At 41.5% G+C, this 20,156-nt stretch overlaps 1 protein-coding gene across 1 annotated transcript in view; it reads left to right on the plus strand.

The window, feature by feature from the left end:
• Nucleotides 1-1,175: 1,175 nt before the first annotated feature.
• phc2b (polyhomeotic homolog 2b (Drosophila)) overlaps nt 1,176-20,156 on the plus strand; it is a 34,157-nt gene continuing 15,176 nt past the window's right edge. Inside the window, exons 1-6 of the mRNA XM_088309990.1 lie at nt 1,176-1,236; nt 1,283-1,466; nt 16,115-16,463; nt 17,897-18,058; nt 18,143-18,220; nt 19,748-19,909. Coding sequence (XP_088166116.1) covers nt 1,176-1,236; nt 1,283-1,466; nt 16,115-16,463; nt 17,897-18,058; nt 18,143-18,220; nt 19,748-19,909 — 996 coding nt within the window. The remainder of the gene's footprint in view (nt 1,237-1,282; nt 1,467-16,114; nt 16,464-17,896; nt 18,059-18,142; nt 18,221-19,747; nt 19,910-20,156) is intronic.

Below are 20,156 nucleotides of genomic sequence, written 5' to 3' on the forward strand. Positions count from 1 at the left end.
AAGTGCTATATAAATAAAATTTGATTGATAAAATAACACATGGAGTGCATTATATATCAATTAATTAATTGTCTGCTCAAAGATCTTTACACAGCCTCATACTTTTCGTATTACTGAACTGTTGAGTACAGCGGGAGTACGCTGGTGGCGTGTCTGCCACTATTTTAATTCTTAAAATGCCCAAAAGGGGTTAATTTAATTCAAAAGGCTTTAACCAGAATTCAGTGTAGCCAAAAGTACAATTCTGGAGGGTTAATGTGCTTCATAAATCCTCGTGGAAACCAAGTTGACATCACGATCAATGCTTCCTCTTCGACATCTTGGTAAATGGTAAATGGGCTGTCACTTGTCTAGCGCTTTTCTCCCTACAATACTCAAAGCGCTTTGCAATATTACCTCATTTACCGACCGATGACATACCATCAGGAGCAAATGGGGGTACATTATCTTGCTCAATGATATTTGGACACAATTTCACAATGGTCGGAGATCAAACCCACAATCCACAACCTCTAGGTTGGGAAACAACCACTCTACTACTACTATTATTATTATTATTATTATTATATTTATTTATTGGCGGATTACAGCTCTTTTAGTGCATACAGCCGCCTACTGTACAGGTTTTAATACGGCCCGCGAGAAGATTTGTAATAAATACGGCCCAACTGGATAAACAGCCGCCCCAAAATTCACCAAATGACCGATGATAGTTGCACACAAATAGGATACAGCTGTAATCTTAATTCAATGGATGAACACCGTAACCTCATATCTTTTAATATTTATAGGAAAATTCAATGCGGCGGTTAATCCGTAAACTTTTCATTCAAAGTGTTATTCTTGATATTTTCAAGCAATGCTCGGATGATTAGAGCAAGTTGAATAAGGAATTAGCCTGGATGTGACTATTTAAAACACAACCTTGAATCATGGTTTTGGAAAAAAAACAGTTCGACTTAAATGTGTTAAATATGACACATTCAACAACTGGTAACATCAGGACAGCATTCAAATAGCGATAATCTTCTTAATGTTGACGCCAATTGTTTTATGCTGTAGATCATGATTTTACCTAGGCTCCTGAGCTAAAATGAATTTGACACCCATGGCTAAAACAACCAATTTCCCAAAGCACGCCACACATGTTAAGGGTTAATGGCTTCACGGTAGCTATGGAGACAAAAACGGCGCTAGTTGACAGGCGCTCTGTCGCCATGAAACTGGAGACCAGAAGTGAGTGAGAAGGGGGCGGAACTCCACCTTCTCATGCTCTCCGTTTAATGGTCGCTTTGGCGTCACGTGATAAGTGTGGAATGTAAATGCAAAAAAAAGTTGCCCTGCAATTGCTGTCCTTCTGCTGTCTTAGCGTTGCTTCGGCGGGCCAGAAATGGACTACGTTCTAGAATAGGCAAGGGGACACGACAACCAGAAGGAAGGGTGATCTATAGAGTCTTACGACAACGGTAAGTTATTTAGTTTATTTGAAAAATCGCCTATTCCCCCCGCTACTAGCTTGTTCGCTCGCTTGTGTGCTGGAACGCGGGAGGTTGGCTCGCTAGCTAAACCATGCGCCCCCGTTTAAACACTAATATCTTGATGTCGTTAATTCATTAAAGTCCATATAATACATGTTCGTTGTGATCGACACTCCAGTTTCTTGAGAACGCTTTAGCGAAGTAGTGTGATGGAATTCACCACGTATGCCTCGAATGAAAACAAACGCATGAGGGATAACATTTAAAGGGGGCTGTTAAGTTCGGTTGCGCCGACAAGCCCCGTTATTGACATGATGCGTGACGTCACAGGAGCTATTTTGACAAGCGTGTTGTCATAGCATCGTGACCGAGGCCCACCACTAACCCCACGTTGAACTCCCATCTCGGTTTACATTTGCTAAACACATGTAGGTCAACCACGTGGCTGCAGTGGGAAGTTGAGTGGAAAGTGGCACACGCAGGCCACAACATTGAGGCTATAGCCACATTTTTGCCGTTAAAGGGGAACATTAATCATATTTAAGGACTGGTGCTTTTGAACTGCAGAGTTGTTGTTCAAGTCTTGCTTTGATTAGTAAATTGACAACCTGTTGGAGGAATGCTCCAACTATCTCCTTCTGGACTAACTATCCTTGAGAAAGGCAATGATCAAAATCAGGACATGCAGGTTCAAAAAACAAATATTTTTTGTTGGTGTTTTTTTTTTTCTTGGGCAAGCCTGTGACCAGTGGCCCCCATTAGGATGATTAGGCCTTTATATATTTTTTTCCAGCGTCTGGGAGGGCTTCCAGTTGTGGCGTTGATCATGGCCCATAGTGGTTACCTCTTAAGCCCCCTAAGAGCCAGCAACAGCTACTTAGCTACCCTATTTGCGTGACGGATTTTTGGTGCAGTGATTTGTCATTGAGATGAGCAAATGTTCATCATCTCTCCGGGTCCTCGTCAGCTCAGGGGCCCACCCAATTACCTGGTTTGCATGCCCGGTTGTGGCACCCCTGCACCTCTTGAGATGGCTCCAGGGCCCCTTAACAGCAGATTCTCACCTTATCTTTAAGGGAAAGCCTGGACACCTTGCGGCTTAAACTAATTTTAATTTTTATTTCAGTCGCTTATATCCGGGATATTATTCCTTCTGTCACGACCCGCAGGTAGTGACCGTAGGTGAGAGTAGAAACATAGATCAACTGGTAAATCGAGTCTCTCCATTTGGCTCAGTTTCTCACCACGACAGACCGATACTGAGTCCACATCACAGCAGATGCCGCACCGATCCGCCTGTCAATCTCACGCTACAGCCTCCCCTCACTCGTGAACAAGACCCCAAAATACTTTATTTAGCTCCTCCACTTGGGTCAGGATCTTATACTAGACCTGCAGAGGGCATTACACCATTTTTCTACTGAGGACCATGGTCTCAGATTTGCAGGTGCATATTTCCATCCCAACTGCTTCACACTCGGCTGCAAACCGCTCCTGTGAGAGTTGAGGATAACGGCTTGAAAAAGCCAAATGGTACCACGTCTACAAAAGGCAGCATTGTAATACTGAAAACACCAAACTGGACCCCCTCATTGCCTCAGCTGCACCTAGAAAGTCTGTCCTTAAAAGTTCTGAACAGAATCGGTGACAAAGGGCAGCTTTTGGCTGAGTCCAACTGTCACTGGAAACGAATCTGACTTACTGCCGGCAATGCGGACCAAACTCTGATATCGGTGGTTACAGGGCCTGAACAGAGCCCGTATTAGGTGGCACGGTACCCAGTACCCCCAAAGCACACTCCACAGAACTCACCCAGGGACACGGTCGAACGCCTTCTCCAAATCCATAAAACACGTGTAGACTGGTTGGGCAAACTTGAGGACCCTGCTGAGGTGTAGAGCTGGTCCACTGCTCCACGGCCAGGACAAAAACCACACTGCTTCTCCTGAATCTGAGCATCAAGCTCCAGATGGACACTCCTCTCCAGCACCCCTGAATAGCCTTTATCAGTGCGGCTGAGCAGTGTGTTTCCTCTGTCGCTGGAACACACCCTCCAGTCATCCTTCTTAAAAGGGGGAATCACCACCCCGGTCTGCCAATCTAGAGGCTCTGTCACTTATGTCCATGCAATATTGTGGAGGCGTGTCAACCAAGATAGCTTCATTCAGAGCCTTTAGGAACTCAAGGTTGCAGGTGGCACTCCCAAATTGTTTTAATATTTTTCTACAAAAGTTTATTTGAACTTCAAAATACATTTGATGGTAATTTTATCATTTGTGTATTGCGTCTCACGTCATGTCGTTTAGATTCTTTAACCCTGCCACAATATCTATTAAAAAGACAACAAATAAAAACATCCCACCAGCAATTAGTACCCGTCCTATGAGGGTTTTTTAAGGCCGATGCAGATATTTGGTAAAAATAAAATAAAATATGTTGATTAATATTTTTTTTTTAGAATGCATTAAATGCATTTTTTTTCACTTCCAATGCATTTCAATTGCCATTAATTATATGCAGCTTTTCACTATTTGTGTACTGGCCTGGTCCCTTTTCTCCGCAAATAATGGGAGTCAACTGTAAATATATTGTTAAAAATCAAACTTTCCTTTTCACTTCTTAGCATGCATTGCGGTGGTGCAGTGCATTTTTTTGTGAAGTTATAAGGACATTAATGCTTGTCATTGTGCGTTTATGTTACCAGTAGTTGAATGTGTCATTTCTAGCACATTTATGTTGCACTATGTTTTTATGTAATTTTTTTTAAACAAACTGTGCCATTAGGTTGCGCGTAAAACCGTGACATCAAGGTCAATTAATTGCACCACTTACATTACTCACTTAAGCATCGCTTGCGAAAATTAAGATATGCTTTATTTTGAATGACCTTATCAAAAAAAATTATATATATTTAAGGATACTATGTTACGGTATTTGTGTGTAATAAATCATGAGACTGATGTTGCTTGTGCACAACTGCTGTAAATGGGGAAAGGTAAAAACATTCACCCATTGGCTTTTTGGCTGATTATGTTGGCCGATGTTTGAAGGTCTATGATGGACAGATTTAAGCTATATCCTGAAAGTTCCTCATCCCCAACTAAACTGGTTCTCTTTCCCTGTGTTTCAATGCCGCCTCGTACCTGACCCATTTTATACCTGATTAACATGGCACCCATGAGATTGATTTATCAGTGGCTCTCCTTCAATGTCTCCGGAATTGGTGTTCTTTGCCAGAAGTATTTCACTGCATGGGATTTATTTTATAGGTTACAAGGCATATTTGATTTTTCAGGCCACCACTGCTCCCTCAGCATCTGCGCCTTGTGGAGGTAATTTAACAGCCTATTACATTTGTGGATTGAATTGTGGAACAAAAGCAGAGTGATAAAAATGCTTAAGAGTCTCTATGGATGAAGCGACGGATTGACACTTCCAAATTAGGCACACTTGTCCTGGAAAGCCGCCAGGGCGTCTTTGTGCTTCTCTACTCAGCTGTGTGACGGGAGGCCATTGCATTCTGGCGTTTCAATTACAGGGGTAAAAGCGCTTGTTTAGGCTTTGTTGTACTATATTCAGGGAAAAGTTGTTGACGCAGGTTCAAGATATGAATAATGTCAACTCTGCTTCCCCCCCATTCGCCTTCTCATACGACTTTGTCTGCTGTGAAGCAAAGGCCAGAAATGACCATCGCTTCAACCTGATTTACAACAATTAGTCATTTTAACGAGAGGACAGCAGGGAGCTACAAATGTGTCAGGACGGCCATATTTGTGGAGAAAACTGATTTGGCAACAATAGTTGATGCACATGTGGGGCAGAGAGAAGTAAGTCACTGCAAGAAAAAAAAAAGTGCAAAAGGGAGAGAGACATTCACGCGGGGTCATGTACTTGTCATGCTTCGTTTACCCCAAATACTTTTGAGCATTCCGCTTCGCTTAATTCTCTGGCGTTTCACACCTCAGGTGTTCACAACGAAGCCAATCATTCGCGCTCAAGGGGCGGGCTTCACTTTGGGACGATGACAGCATTTCCAGTAGCTAACAAAGAAAAAAGGTTTCAACATCGCATTCAAGTTGCCGACACTGTCTTAAAGCTAATGTGAACACTATTGCCGTCTTGGCAAAGTTCAACAGTTGCTAAAAAAAGAATTAAAAAGTAAAACGCCAAGTTCATCGCGCAATTGTCTCCAAGCCTGGTCACATTTTTTTGTCCCTGTAGTGGAAGCTGCCCATGTTGTAAAGCTTTGCAAGTTCACAGACGGCAACGATAATTTTCTTTTCAAATGAACCCTTCAAATGAACCCGCCAAGTTTACGTGACGCCGAGTGTGACGTAGTACGTCCCGGAGCTGATTGGCTGCCGCGAAGCGACACGTGAAGAAAGTTAAAAAAGCTTTTTTTAACCACACCGAAAGGGAGAATTTTTGGTGCTTCACTCTGCGTCCCACCGCTCCGAATGCATCATATGTGTCGCAAGGCACGCCACCGCCCCTGTTCGCGCAAACTCCATTGATTTCAATTAAATCGTGTCGCCGCAAACGCTCGCAAACGGATTTTGTGTGAACCGAGCATTAGGGAGACAAAGCCGTTTTACATGTTACTGATTTCAAAGCTATTCTAGACGTGAAAGGGTTGAAAGGGAGTAGATTGTTGCTTTGTAAGCAGTCAGTAGAGGGTAAAGGGGACACAACTTGCCTTTGTCTCCTCTTCTTCTTCTTTATGATATTGCCGCACACTTCACAGCGAAGCACCCCCCCTGGGGAGATGCAGAGGTTTGTGCTTTTTCAACTTTTATTAACTATAAAAAAAAAACAATTCCCTTAGAGACCAGCTTGTGTGCCGTGTAGCATCGTCATCCTTTTCTTAACTCTTTAAATGCCGTCAGCGGGAACGTGAAAGAGGATTGCCATCGACATCAATTGCTGTAAATGTTTTCTTTTTTTGGGGGGGGGGGGGTGATGGGCATATAACATTTTGTTGTGACCAACTCTGGTTTGATTATTTGGCTGGGAAAGTTAAAAAAACAAACAAAAAAAAAACAGTAATCATGGCCACTGGGTGGCAGCCCTGGGTCTCTTTTGGATGAGATGGTATTTAAAAAAAAAAAAAAACGATAAACGGAGAATCTCTAGAAATTTGATTGTTATAAGCAGCTGTTTGATCAAAGTGTTTGTCACATTACATCTACTACAAAGAGTGTCACAGAACTGATAAAACATTTACAAGTTGAAGTGATGACTTAAAGCATGCCCGCACACGTAGTACCTTTCAAATGTTTGAAAACATTTAGAGGTCACCAAGTTCAAGCTAAAGCACATACCGTAACAATGCACAGCTGTGAACCGAAAGTCATTACGGTTCATAAAGCATCCACATCACATCACATCCACAAGTTTCCTGAGAAAATAGCAAGATGTCCAAAGCTGTTATCTGAGCAAAAGGTGCTTAGCGTACTTTGAAGAATCTAAATTATAAAACATTGTTTCGAGTAACAGGATTTTTGTTTGCCAAATAGTTCCACCAATATTTATTTTTAATGTTAATTACTTTAGTGTATTTTTGTACAATTCACTAATTGTTAATGTAATGAAAAAAACCCCCAATGAATTAATGGGTGTTTCCAATTGGCACAATGCGCCTATTACTAAATATGACTACTACTACCGAATAGTGTGTAAAGTTTTTCAAACGTAAAATTGTTACACTTTTGATATTTGTAAATACATTGTCACAGTAGCTGTTGGTATTTTATAGAAGAAAATGACTGTTTAGATCAGAGGTGCCCAAATCTGGTCCTCGAGAACACCTATGCAAACTTTTTATTTTTTTTAAATGTCGCTCTCCTCCAACACACCTGATTCCAATGATCAGCTCATGATCAAGTTGTACAGAAGCCTGATAATAACCCTGATATTTTGAAAAAGTTGTGTTGGACGAAGGAGACATGTAAAACCCGCTGGCTAGGGTATCTGTTGGACCGGACTGGGTCACCCCGGGTTGAGACAATAGTTTGAGGCATTACTAAAGCAAAAATTAACATCAAAGTGCATATATTGTATCTTTTGATCAAAGCTTTTTTTTCTTCATTTTTCTTGGGAACAAAATAGGTGATTTGGGTGAAACCAACCCATAATTTACAGCAGCATAAATCCCTGATCATAACACCCCTACTTAAAATGAAATGTAGCATAGCCACACATGCTTTCCTTGTAGAGGGTCTCCTCCCCCTGCTTATTTTAAGTAAAACAATTTTGCGTCCAAACTGGTGGGCAAAACGCACTTGGCTACTATCTGTTCGGTAGCTTAGTAATCAGTTCCAAATATGAATACGCTCGTTCCAGGCTGCCGTCGTCCGCGCACCACCCTTTGAAGCAGACGCCCTGCGGTGAACACCACGAGAAACATAAACCGTGTGGAAAGGCTATGGGTGAAGTCGGACATTTTGCTTTCACGCAGCCATTTTGGATAAAATACATAGCTCATATGTTGACAAACTGCTACAAAGTAATCAGCTGAAATGAGCCCCAAGCGGATGCAGGTATAGTAGCTACATAGCTGACTGTAAATTGCCAAGCTTGTTTGCATAAGTGCATAATATGGGCGAAGCATGGCGCGATAGCCTCAAATTTTGTTGAGCATTTCGAGGAGTGGCTATGCAAAAGTGGCGCAAGCATTATATTTTAGTGCAGTGTTTTTGATATAGAAATCATGCATATGGCTCACATGGAGAGCAGACCTTTTTTTTTAACCCTCTTGTTAAAGCTTGTAAGCTTTTATCTACATTGTTGTTGTGAATAATTATGAGACTTGATTTCCCTTTTGAACAAAACGTGGACTGTTTGCTTTTCAAAACCCTTTGCTTGCTTCATTAAAAAGCATTCTGTCTAGTGTTTCATGACACTTTACGGATCCCATCTTTCGTACCCCGAAGTTCATCATCAAGCAGCCATCCTATCATTGTCCCTTTCCTCTTTTTAGTTGACCTCCCACCTACCCTCTCTGCCTCACAAGTGCAAGACTGGAGGCCAGCATCCGTGGCCGCACCTCCGGCTAATCTATATGCTAATGAGAAGTTGATAATCAATGAGCTTCATGCATGGTCGGCCCCAATCAATACAACATTTCAGTGGCACGGCTACATTTCACCGAGCCAGACGTGCGGGTGCCGTCTTAATGTGACGGGGTAGACCATAAGCATGCCATTATCCTCTGATTCCATCTACTCAGAGTGCACATGAATGAATAGTGTTTCCATCCGGGGGAGCTTTGAATTCCAAAAGTCAAAAGTCAGTTCAGTCATTGGAGCACTTATTGCTGTTTTATTATAGATTTGTTTCCATGACTTGTCATCTGTGTGACAATTTAGGCTTATTATCAGAACTCAGTAAGTACTCTGGTTCCTTTTTGTCTGTGGTGACTTTGTACAAATTTTTACCTAAGTTGGAACGCGCGCCATATTCTATCATGATACTATGCTAGCATGGTAGTAAATTGATAGTTATAGTAAATATTTGTATGAAAAGTACTTCTAGGCCATGAATATATGTAATTGTGATGCAATTATATGCAGTTTGAACGCACTAACAGTGTTCAGGGAGTGCTGGGTAACGACCAAGTCCCGTACTTAAGGCGGCAATCTAATCCAAATTTTTAAATAAATCGGAATGTGCAGGGACGCATTCTGTCGGAGTAGTCAAGTCATAATCAAAGCAAATATTTATTTTAAAACATTAAGTACAGCGGTAACTGAACAAAAATCTCTTTTTGAGGAATTTGTTTCACCTATTTTGCGAGATGTCTGTAAAAAAAAAAAAAAAGGCGTATGTGATGGAACCAAAGAAGCAGCGATGGAACATCTACCTCAAGGGCTTTAATTTTACGGTTTGGTTTACATGAGGTACTGCAAGCGAACAAAATGTGCATCTTTTGTCAAAATTGGAAACTATTTATAAATATAGATTTATAATGCAAATTGATTGGATATTCTCCAATTAATGACATATCTTAAAATATTGTATACACTAAAATTATAATCAGGATAATCCCCCAATAAAGGGTGGCCTTTAACTTGTATAGCGCCCTTCCACCTATTAAGGCCATCAAAGCGCTTCACAATGCTGTCACATCTACCTGCTGATGACATACCATCAGGAGCGAGCAACTGAGGGTTCAATATCTTGCTCAAGGACACGTTGACATGGTCACAATGGATCAATCCTGTCACCTCTCGGTTGGAAAACGACCACTCTACCAATGTCTTTTGTTAAAATGCCTGCCGATGAGTTTTCACCAATTTAGTTTTTGCTGCTCTGACATGCAGGTTCGCCTGATGCCATTTTTAAATAAGTTTGACGTATTGCCAAAAGCATATCGCTTGGGAACTTGTCGTATCTCTGTACCATACATAACATTTATTAGCAAATAATTTGAAAGCACCTATACCAAGTGGAGAGTTATTAGTAATGCCATAACTGCAATGCATTATTGATAGAGCCCACGAATAACAGGACATGGATAGAAAAAGGACCACTTCTGTTAGCCAATCAATAGAGAGCAGTGTCAAGCTTCTGGTGGACACCTGGTACTCCCTGCAGTTGAGTAAATAAACATCCCCAGCCGCGCACACACACGCACGTGCACACTATATATGGACCGAAATAGCATGCTGTCAGTCGCCTTGCCAAATGGATGTGAATTACTCTCTTGTTAGTGATCTCCTTGACTGACTGACACCAAAGTGGTCTTGTCATAGCTGCTGGTAATTTGTTCAAAATTCAAACGAATGAAAGGATAGGCGGTTTGGATAACGGCTGGATAAATGGAATTTGATTGCGGAGCAAGGGCGATGGTTGTTTTCTCAGCTGTTTATATTTAAGCGGATGGAAATATGCAGTCACAGACGCTGCTTTTCTAATGACGTTTTCACAACAGCAGAAGCACTAATAATAATGTATGTCATGTCAGAGCAACTATGCATGCAAAAAAATGGGGTAACATAGGGGGAGGGTCCAGACAATCATTACCATCATCTTCATTAGAGAGAATCCTGCTAACCAATCAGCATGCTGCACTGCTCGGGGATTCCGCCGTCACCCCGTTGGCTGTCGCTAGGATACCACATAATCAGGAGGCAGGCTGTGGCCTGGTTGGCGGAGTGGGGTGTCGATGCCGGGACGACAAGCCCGCCGTGCGTTAGGGGGTAGGTGGAGGTGTTGGAGGAGTTGGTGGGGGCGCAGGGGGCTGGGCCGATATAGCACACTCGCACAAACGCTTTTAGTCAGTCAGTCAGTCAGTCGCTCAGTCAATCAGTCAGCCAAGCAAGCGCTCGAGGGGAGGCAGACAAAGAAGAGCATCATCCTGAAGTAGGACAGCACACTCCCGGGGGATGGGGCACCATACCCCTGCATCGCGTTGGGGGGGCCACAGGAGGTAGGAGAGCCGCGGTTGCGGTGCTTTGTCTCAGCACCCTTCCTCACACGCGCACAAACATTTGCAGTAGCCACCATTACATATTAATTTGTGGGGTTTATACGTAGGGGCTTGACGGAGGCTCGTTGCCATCCGTGCGTTGTGTTGGAGCCAGCCTGTCTGTTTGTCTTGTCTGCCTGACAGCCTCTTAATGGCTCGCGCCTTCCTCTTGACTTCACAAATCCTCCAGACGCAAGTCTGTCGGTCCACGTGAAAACATTACATCCGCTCTAGGGGTGTGGAGAACTGCAGTCCACTTGATGTGCGGTAGTTGTTGGGAGTACACTTCAGTTGCATTCACACTGCAAGTTTCAAGTGACACAATCCCGAAAAACAGAATAGCATATATCCTGTCCACGTAAGCCCGACGTCATTAAATTATGATGATCAATGGTGTATCCACATGTGCGTCTACCTCAAACAAGACCCCCCCCACAGTGCATTGCAGCTACAGGGGAACATAGACCATTAAATAGGAAACAATCACAAAATGCTTAGATTGCCCGCTTTGAAACATACGAGATGAACACATCCACTCGTCCAGACCATCTCATGTTTGGATCATTTATTTATTTATTTATGTTTGTCACTGTTAACTTGTATTTTGGGCTTCTGCATCTCCGTGTTCATTAAGTCATTCCTTTTACAGGACCATCCGCGCATCTACAAAGCCATTATTTTTCCGGAGGTTAAGATAACCACATGTTTTTTGAGTTATTAAAAAGTGTATTTTTAAAGTTGGTATGATGCCTTAAATTTCTTACAGTACTTGCATTTCCCCAAATCATGTATATCGCTAATTTAAATGTGGGAGGGTGGGGGGGGCAACTAATTTTTTCCAATGTCTTGATCTAAGTGGTACGGACACAAACGTCACTGCTGCTGGATGGTTCATTAAAGTTGATCCATTTTAAAATGTTTTAATAGTCAACCAAAGTGACTACAGTTACATACAGCAGATCTTCATCACTTCTATTTTAAAGGTGTAAGCAAAGAAATGGTGAGCTGACTAGGCTGTCTAATAGGTGGAGATAAATAAAACTTGCGACCTTCGAGTCTCTCACAAGATTCCCTGTGCACCGAAGCATCAAAGTTTTGAACACGCCTAGTGAAATGCGTCTATCTGTGTTCACCCATCATTGTCTATTGAGCTTTTGTTACTCGTTGTAATTTTCAATTTTGAGGAGACAATATACCACGAGGTTGAGCTCGGACACTTCTCAGACAGTTGACGTGATGCTTTAAATAGGGCAGTAATGTGTGGTGAAAAAAAAAAACACACCCACATGGGGACTATTCTTTCGGTTCGATTTGGGAAAAAATATTGACCAAATTTGGACATAGAACGTTTCCGCCCAATGATGATGAAATATAAACACAGTGATATGAGATGTTGAGAAATGATAAGAATGGGAAAACTCCACCTCAATAGGAATTGGGAACTTGGTAAGGAAAAATTAGCATTTTTCTTTCGAGATGCAGATGTAAAATGTGGCATTGGGGGACATTATTGTGTTTGGGGGTGTTTTCCATCATCCTGTCACTGATGGATGGGTGATTTTCTCCTCATGGAGACACTGCGGGGGCCAAAAGCATCATTTCCAGAGGGGGATTCTCTGCCCTTTCTCTGTGAATGTGGTGCTATTGCAGCGGCTGCTTTGTGTACAACCCTGAGCGCTCACGTTGTCTGATTGGATTTCAGTTCCGTCAATCACACCAACATTTTCAATGCTAATGAGTCCTTAATGAGATGTAAGAGTCCTGCTTTTTGTCTTTACTTTTTGCCCAAGTGCAAACTTTCAGCCCATGATAGTTTTTTTTTTGTTTGTATACTCTCTATGCTCTCAAGTTAATGGAATGGCATATGGTATTTAAAGGGTTTTCATTTAGTTAGAGGTCTGCAAAATAAGCAAGCTGTACATCTGGGCTCGGGCCCCTAATCCTCTCTAAATAGTAATGAGGAGGAGGAGGCGGTAATGGCTTTAGAATAGCGGTTGTGGCAGCAGTGTAGGTCCTGATTTAATTACTTCCATCAAAACCTCCTCACGCTGTTTAAAATCCTCAAGCCCCTTTCTCAACCTTCACCCCTCATTTTGCTGTTTAATTACATGCATACACCTCTAACCCCGAGGCTTGAAATTCTATCCTTCCCTCTTCAAGCTTTTTTTTTCCACCCCCATCAGCTGGTGACCCCTTTTCCTCTGTGGCATCTTAACTTCCTCTTCTTTAGGCTCAAAGGCGGGATTTACTTAATTCAGTTTTTTTTTGTAATTTTTTATTTGAGCTCAAGTAGCACAATCGGCGTGAATAGAATTAAAAAAAAAAAAGATGCAATAAGATATGCATGGAATCTGATGTCTTAACTCGGAAGCAGGTCTTTTCCAGATGTATATCAGATATCTGCCTATTTGTGTCCCCAAACAGAACAATAAAAGCATCAAAAGACAACCACTATCAATTTGAAAGCATCATGTTAGCAAAAAAAATTGTATAGTCACAATCTGCTACATTAGTGGTGTGTCCTTCCTTTAATAAGCAAATTAATTCCAGACGGGACCCATCGGAGTAATGTGAGGTTTAATTTAATAGGGGACCAAAGTAATGCTATGCAAAATTTGATATTTGTGTTACATGTATGCATCTTTATTTACTTGCATGTTGTCATTGCCTGGTGTTACCCATTGTGGGAATAATGAGGGGACATCTTATCTCATCTTTATCATAGGGCAGCAACCATTTGATAAATACTTCAATAATAAAAAATTTGGGATTTGATAAGGGTTTTTTGAGGCCGATGGCAGGAAAAAAAAATAACGATGAATAATTACCATATTTTCACAAACATTGGGCGCTCCATACTAAAGGGCGCACAGTATTAAAGGGTGCACCATATTAAAAGGCACAGTCTGGTGCGGGTTCTATTTCTGTATTTAACGCATACATAAGGCACACTATTATTGGCACAGGCATGTCAATACACCTTAGCATACATTAGCATTACAGTCGCTTGATAACACAATGCCAATGTAGGCAAGTCACTTGTACAACACACTATGTACGGTCACGGTGTTGCATCAAAACCAAAACGATCACCCAACATTAACTGAACTGCATATTAGCAAACAACGAAACAGCCAAAACAGGAACAAGTACAATTAACACAAAACATATACCTCTCATGCCATTCATATCTCAAGTGCTTGCAAAGCATTCTAGGAGTGCTTTCAGCCTCAGCCAATCAGCAGTCATATGCATCATTCCATGTACAATTAGGTTGGCATGCTGATGTCGAGCCAGCACGAAAGAGTTTGTGAAAGACAGAATGTCTAAAGTTTGGTTTTGTGTGTTCTGTGTTATATAATTTAGTGTCCCCTAATGTCAGCCAACTTCCCTTTCTATGCAAAATTTTCTCAATGTCATTAGAGAAACCAAATTGTTTTATTTATTTTTTTTATGTTTGTGTTGTTGTGCTTTGACGCTCACATTCGGGATTTTTTTGTGGTGCCAAGTCTTGTCTTTAATCAAACTTCAGTGGCAGGGCCTTTTATTTACATGCAGTTAAATGTGCCCATTTTCATTATTAATTTGTTCTTGAATGTGCTCTTCAACAGAATCAAGTTCCCTGCTGACACTAATGTCTGCATTGGTGTCAGGGAGCTGGCGTTGTCATTTACACTTCCCTTGTGATTTATTTCTTAAAAATGTTTGGTTTTTTTCTTTACATTATACAGTGGACCTATGGGACTTCCAGGTGGATGTTTGATTTCTTCAATTGTTTTTAGGGATGAACTAGTTTTGATGAACTTTTTTTTCCCGAGGAAGGGTACACGTACTTAGATTTCAGTACTAGCCAGATTAAATGTAGTTTTGTGATTTTCAATAGTTTTTTTTCTTTGAGTTTTGTTGTTTACTTTTAGTTAGTTTTAATTAGTTTTCAGAGTGTTTGTTAGTTTTTATACATTTTTTTTAATGCTTAGTTTTAGTTTAGATTTTATTTCACTTGATATTAATTTTGCGTATTTCTTGTGCAAGATAAAAAGCACATCATGCAAGTATCGTGTAGTAAAGATTCAACCCAAACATTTTACAAACCCTTGTGAGGAGAAGCGTTACAGATAATGGATGAATGGACAATCATTCTAGATCAAATTAAGAGGTACTGTATGTCTGCAGATTTTGAGATAAGTGCAGTGCGTAATACTGCTTTTGCAGTTCCATGCATCACAAACCTACTAACATCTTCAAATAAAGCTTGAATAATCTCACTTTCAGTCGTTTGCAAAGTTGACAACTTCAAAAGTGCAAACGGACTTCAACTTCCAGACAACTGTTTGATCTAATTGCCATGCTGAAATCTTGTAATCAATACATTTCAATTCAACACTGAAGACGAATTTAGCTAGACTAGTTAAATAAATTGACAAAGATGAAAATAAAGGACATTTTTCTGTATAATTAGCTCGTTTTCATTTGTTCTGTAAGTGTAAAATATAGATTTCTTTATTGTTTTTTTACATAGCTTTTTTATTCCGTTAGCAAAATTGTTTTTCAAATTTTAGTTTTAGTTATTTCATTAGTTATTATTATTATTTTTTTTAAAACTAAAATAAGCTTGGTAAATGCCAATACCGATTTCAGATGCTTGATAATGTCATTACTTCTTGTCACTGTGTTGAAAATGCGTTTTATGCTCAAGTATGACCCAAAACGCACCTTTTGTTGAACATGGCTTGAGTTTCACTCCATTATTAACCCTTATTTGAGGAACAACTTGTGATTACTGCTATTGGTAACAGTTCTCCACCAGCACATTTTTTCTTATTCTTGCCGTTCATCTTAACTTAAATGTTTAATGCGACTTGTCAACTAACCTATTTCCGCGTTTGTTCAAACAACATACGTGCTGGCCGGTTGCATCTGTGATTGGCTGAATTTGCGTAGCAGGTACGTAACTTACCTTACCATACCTGACCGCAACTTTGCGGCGAAATCACAGTCACCAACTCACCCCGCACGCTCACCAATTGACCCTCGCACACATACTGTACCAACTCACTGCAACGGAAAAACTGCGAGCGCTGATGTTCATGTCTTCAACGGTTACGTTTTGCTTTGTGGTTGTGGTGTTTCCTTTCTCACACGCGGCACTTTCTGTGTTGTGTTGCAGGCACAGGCGGGCCATTCAGAAGAGCCGGGGGTCAAAGGTGAGAAGAGCAGAGGGCACCATGAGCGAGCCAGGGCCCCCCACTGCTCCCGCCGCTGCCACCTCTACGGGCGGCAGCTCTGCAACTATCACCGCCACCACGACCCCGTCGTCCAGCTCTACCACAGGCGTCAGCAGTAACACAGCAGCCACTACTGCTTCTGCTAGCAGTACTAATGCCAGCAGCAGCAGTTGTAGTAGTAGCACTACTAGTAGCAGCACTAATAGTACCACTACTACTACTACTGCAGCCAGACAGGCAGTCCCTCAGATTTCAGTTTATGGCGGGATACCCGACAGGCAAACTGTGCAGGTGATTACTTCCGTAGCTGTGCTAATGTGACTGAAATAAGAGATGTGTATGTTCCTTCAGGTCTTTAAAAAACAATCGGCGGGAGCAATGCTCTTTGCACTTTAGTGCTCTTGACATCGTGACCCCGAGGATTAGCCTCCAATCTGGTTGAATGAAGCTGCGCTTGACTTTTAATGACAGGTTTGTCTCCATTCAGACTCACGGCATTGTTTCCAAGCAGTATAAAGGAGAATTGGTCGTTTAGTACCATGGAGGAGCGGCCTTTGCTTCCACTCATTTTAAGATGGCTGGAAGCTTCGCTGTCCCTGGCCACCCCTTTTTCCACTACGGTTACTAAATCAGACGAGATTGGCTTCAGCTCACCTTTGACCCGAATGGGGATAACCGCTATAGAAAATGAATGGCTAGTGCCTAATCAGGTTGCCGCATTTTTTCTCTTTTGGGAACCACTTGAGTTAGAGCTTGACAGCACATATAGATCTTAGTTTCACAAAAGTAACGTAAACAACATGAAAACTTTGTAATTGTGGCCAAAGGGAATGCGCATGGTGTCGGCGTATGTGACATTGTGGAGCCTATCGGACTTGATGCGCCTTATCATGGTGTTCCCTCTGAGTTAATGCCAAATATAGCCTTCAGGTTAACGGAGTTATGCTCTTTGAAAATGGGTTTGTGTGGCATGGGGAAAAAATAAAATCACTTACTGTGCTCATCAGCATAATCCAAAGCTCAGAGTTAAACCCTAATGACTGTACGTAGGCTTTGCCCCACGGAGTGGTCAGCCAAAGTACACACAGAGACAACAAAAGGAGCACCAAGTATCCTGTGAAAGTGACGAAATGGCCATTATGCTTGCTGATGTTGCGAGGCGGATGGATACTGTTTGAGCTGTACCACTAAAAGCAATTCCCAAACTTTAAAATTCGATACGGTCAATACTTAAGTCATTTGAGGCTCTATGCAGCATTGTACCACAAAGGAAATCAGTACTGGTATCGATGAGCAGACTTGCATAAGGACCACACACACAGCAGAGCAGTTTTTTTTTATGCAGCAGTGAGAGTTGTTACAAAAAGTACATATTGGCAGGTAGTGCCCAAATCTTTTAGTAGCAGCCAGAATAAATTTGTGGGGCTCACCACAGGTAGATCTGTGGTAAACACTACTACTGAAATATTTTTTGCGGCGCTGATCATTGACATCGTTGACCGAAATAAAGACATTACGGACAATCAAAAAATGTGTTTAAAATATTAAGCAAAATAAAAAAAAAAATGCAAAATATCAATCGGCCTAAGCTACTCAATCAGATCTGTGTAAAGTCTCGTTTCAAGAAGCAAATACTGTCTATGAGAGTCTTGTTTGCTTCCACTGTTGTGGTCAGTGCAGTTTGTATTTTGCTATTTTCAGGTCAAAAATGCTCTGTTGTGCAGGTGATCCAGCAAGCGCTCCACAGGCAGCCCAACACGGCAGCGCAGTACCTACAGCAGATGTATGCGGCCCAGCAGCAGCATCTCATGTTACAGACGGCAGCGCTCCAACAACAGCACAGCCTCAGCACGGCTCAGCTGCAAAGCCTTGCTGCTGTGCAACAGGTGATAACACCCATCACGAGCACCCCCTTTTTTTTTTATGCTATTCGGTAACATATCTCCACCCTCTTGCCCACCTTTTCCCAGGCCAGTATCGCAGCTGGTCGCCAGAACTCCTCCCAGAATGGCACAACATCTCAGCAAACAGGATCAACTCAAACAACAGTAAGAACACTCTGCAGTCGTTGGGATGACACTTAGTTTTGAGCTCAGACCTCAGCGTAGGATGTTCGGATTGAATTATACAAATTAGACACCCACCTCCTGTACATGCCTGCATTTGTCCTTCATGAATCATTTATTTTCACATGCAACAGATATTTAACCACAGTGTAGTAAAATTCGATTTATAGATGCTGGTAAACATTAAATATAACATGTAATGTTACGACAACATCTCTGACATGAATGACAAACAAATCCATGAACATTTCAAGTCCTTCAGGTGGACAGGGCTTTTGCTAAAACTATTGTTATATTGGTTCAACTGTCTTGAATAAGTCCATACACTTAGGTACTTAGCAGCTACACCAAGCAACCTATGCCTGCTCCTTTTTGGCTCATTAGAAGCTGTCTATGTTGTGCCAGGATGGCCGAGTGGTCTAAGGCGCCGCGTTCAGGACCCAGTCTCCCCAGGAGGCCTGGGTTCGAATCTCGAATTTCCCCATTGTGGGACTAATAAAGGGAATATTATTATTATTATTATTATTATTAAGTCCCGATGCCCACAGACAGATGCCCCATGATTAATTTGTCCTACATTGTTTGTCAACTTTTTACCTGCCATGTATGTAACGAAGTAAGCACATTTCCAAAGCTGTTTGGCTGTGGTATATCTATACAGAGAGTGAAGTATATTTTGTCTTTTTATATTGTACTGTGTTTATTTACAACCCCACAGTAATTACAAATAATATATATATATATATATATATATATATGTATATCATAAAATGTAAATATAACAAATTTGGAGCTGGAAAGGATTAAGTGCATTTACTTTCATTTCAATGGGAAGATTTACCTCGATTAAGGAACTTTTTGATTTTCAAACATGGTAACGGAACCAATTGAGTTTGTAAGTTGAGATACCACTGTACTTTAAAAAAAACAAATCATAACTGACTCTGTAGTGCCCCTGAAAAATTAGCTGCCAGCACAATTTTGACAGGATTAGAACATTTCAATTTCACTTTTGTCTTTTTACATGCATATTTCACATAATAATATGGGCCCAAGCGCCAGGTGGATGCCGTCTCCGTTCTCCTAATTGTTTATGATTAAATTTTTCAAACCGTGTGAGACTGTATGTAGTTTAGTGGCACTAAGAAGACCCCAACAAATTCACTCGGAAGAATCCCCTGAAAAGTTCAAATTTAGCCCCCAAAGCCTCTTATGCTTGTCGACTTGAAATTTCCATAGTTGGCAACTTTATTTATAAGCATTTTATAAACAACGTAGAGACTTAACATGAAGCACTAAAAAGTCTCTACGTCTCTTGCCCAAAATTGAACAGCATGGTGAAGCAGCCACTTCGCGTTAATTCCAGCACTCCTACTTTTGCGAGCTCCTATCATGGAATTTGCTCAAACGAGTCCAAATCTGAAGCAGGTGTCTTGAACTGTACTATGTAATCGTATTTATTTTTTTTTTTTTCGAAAGACGTTCTGACAGTCATCTCCCCCCTTATAGATCAACCTGACCGCCTCGCCGGCAACTGCACAGCTGATCAGCCGCGCCCAGAGCATCACGTCGGCTCCCACCAGTATTTCCCAGCAGGCTGTTCTGTTGGGCAGCCCGTCTAGCCCCACCCTAACTGCCAGCCAGGCGCAGATGTACCTGCGTGCGCAGATGGTAGGAACATAGCCCAAGAAAAAAATCCTTTCTAGTCCTTTCAAGTTAGCAGATGTTTTCTTCTGGTGACTTCACGTGGATACTGAATGTTGTGCTGCTTTCAAAAAAATCAGTGCAATGTGTTGCTGATGGGACAAGTTTGAGGCCCTTTTTTAACTGAGGTTTTTTTACTCTGCCAGAGGCTAGAGCACTGAAGCTTTGCATTACCTTGACATTCTATTGGCACTTATGCTGATGCATTCTTGAC

This window comes from Idiotropiscis lumnitzeri, chromosome 11 (assembly GCF_059441095.1).
Source record: "Idiotropiscis lumnitzeri isolate Australia: NSW breed Sydney's pygmy pipehorse chromosome 11, RoL_Ilum_1.0, whole genome shotgun sequence".
NCBI lineage: Eukaryota > Metazoa > Chordata > Actinopteri > Syngnathiformes > Syngnathidae > Idiotropiscis > Idiotropiscis lumnitzeri.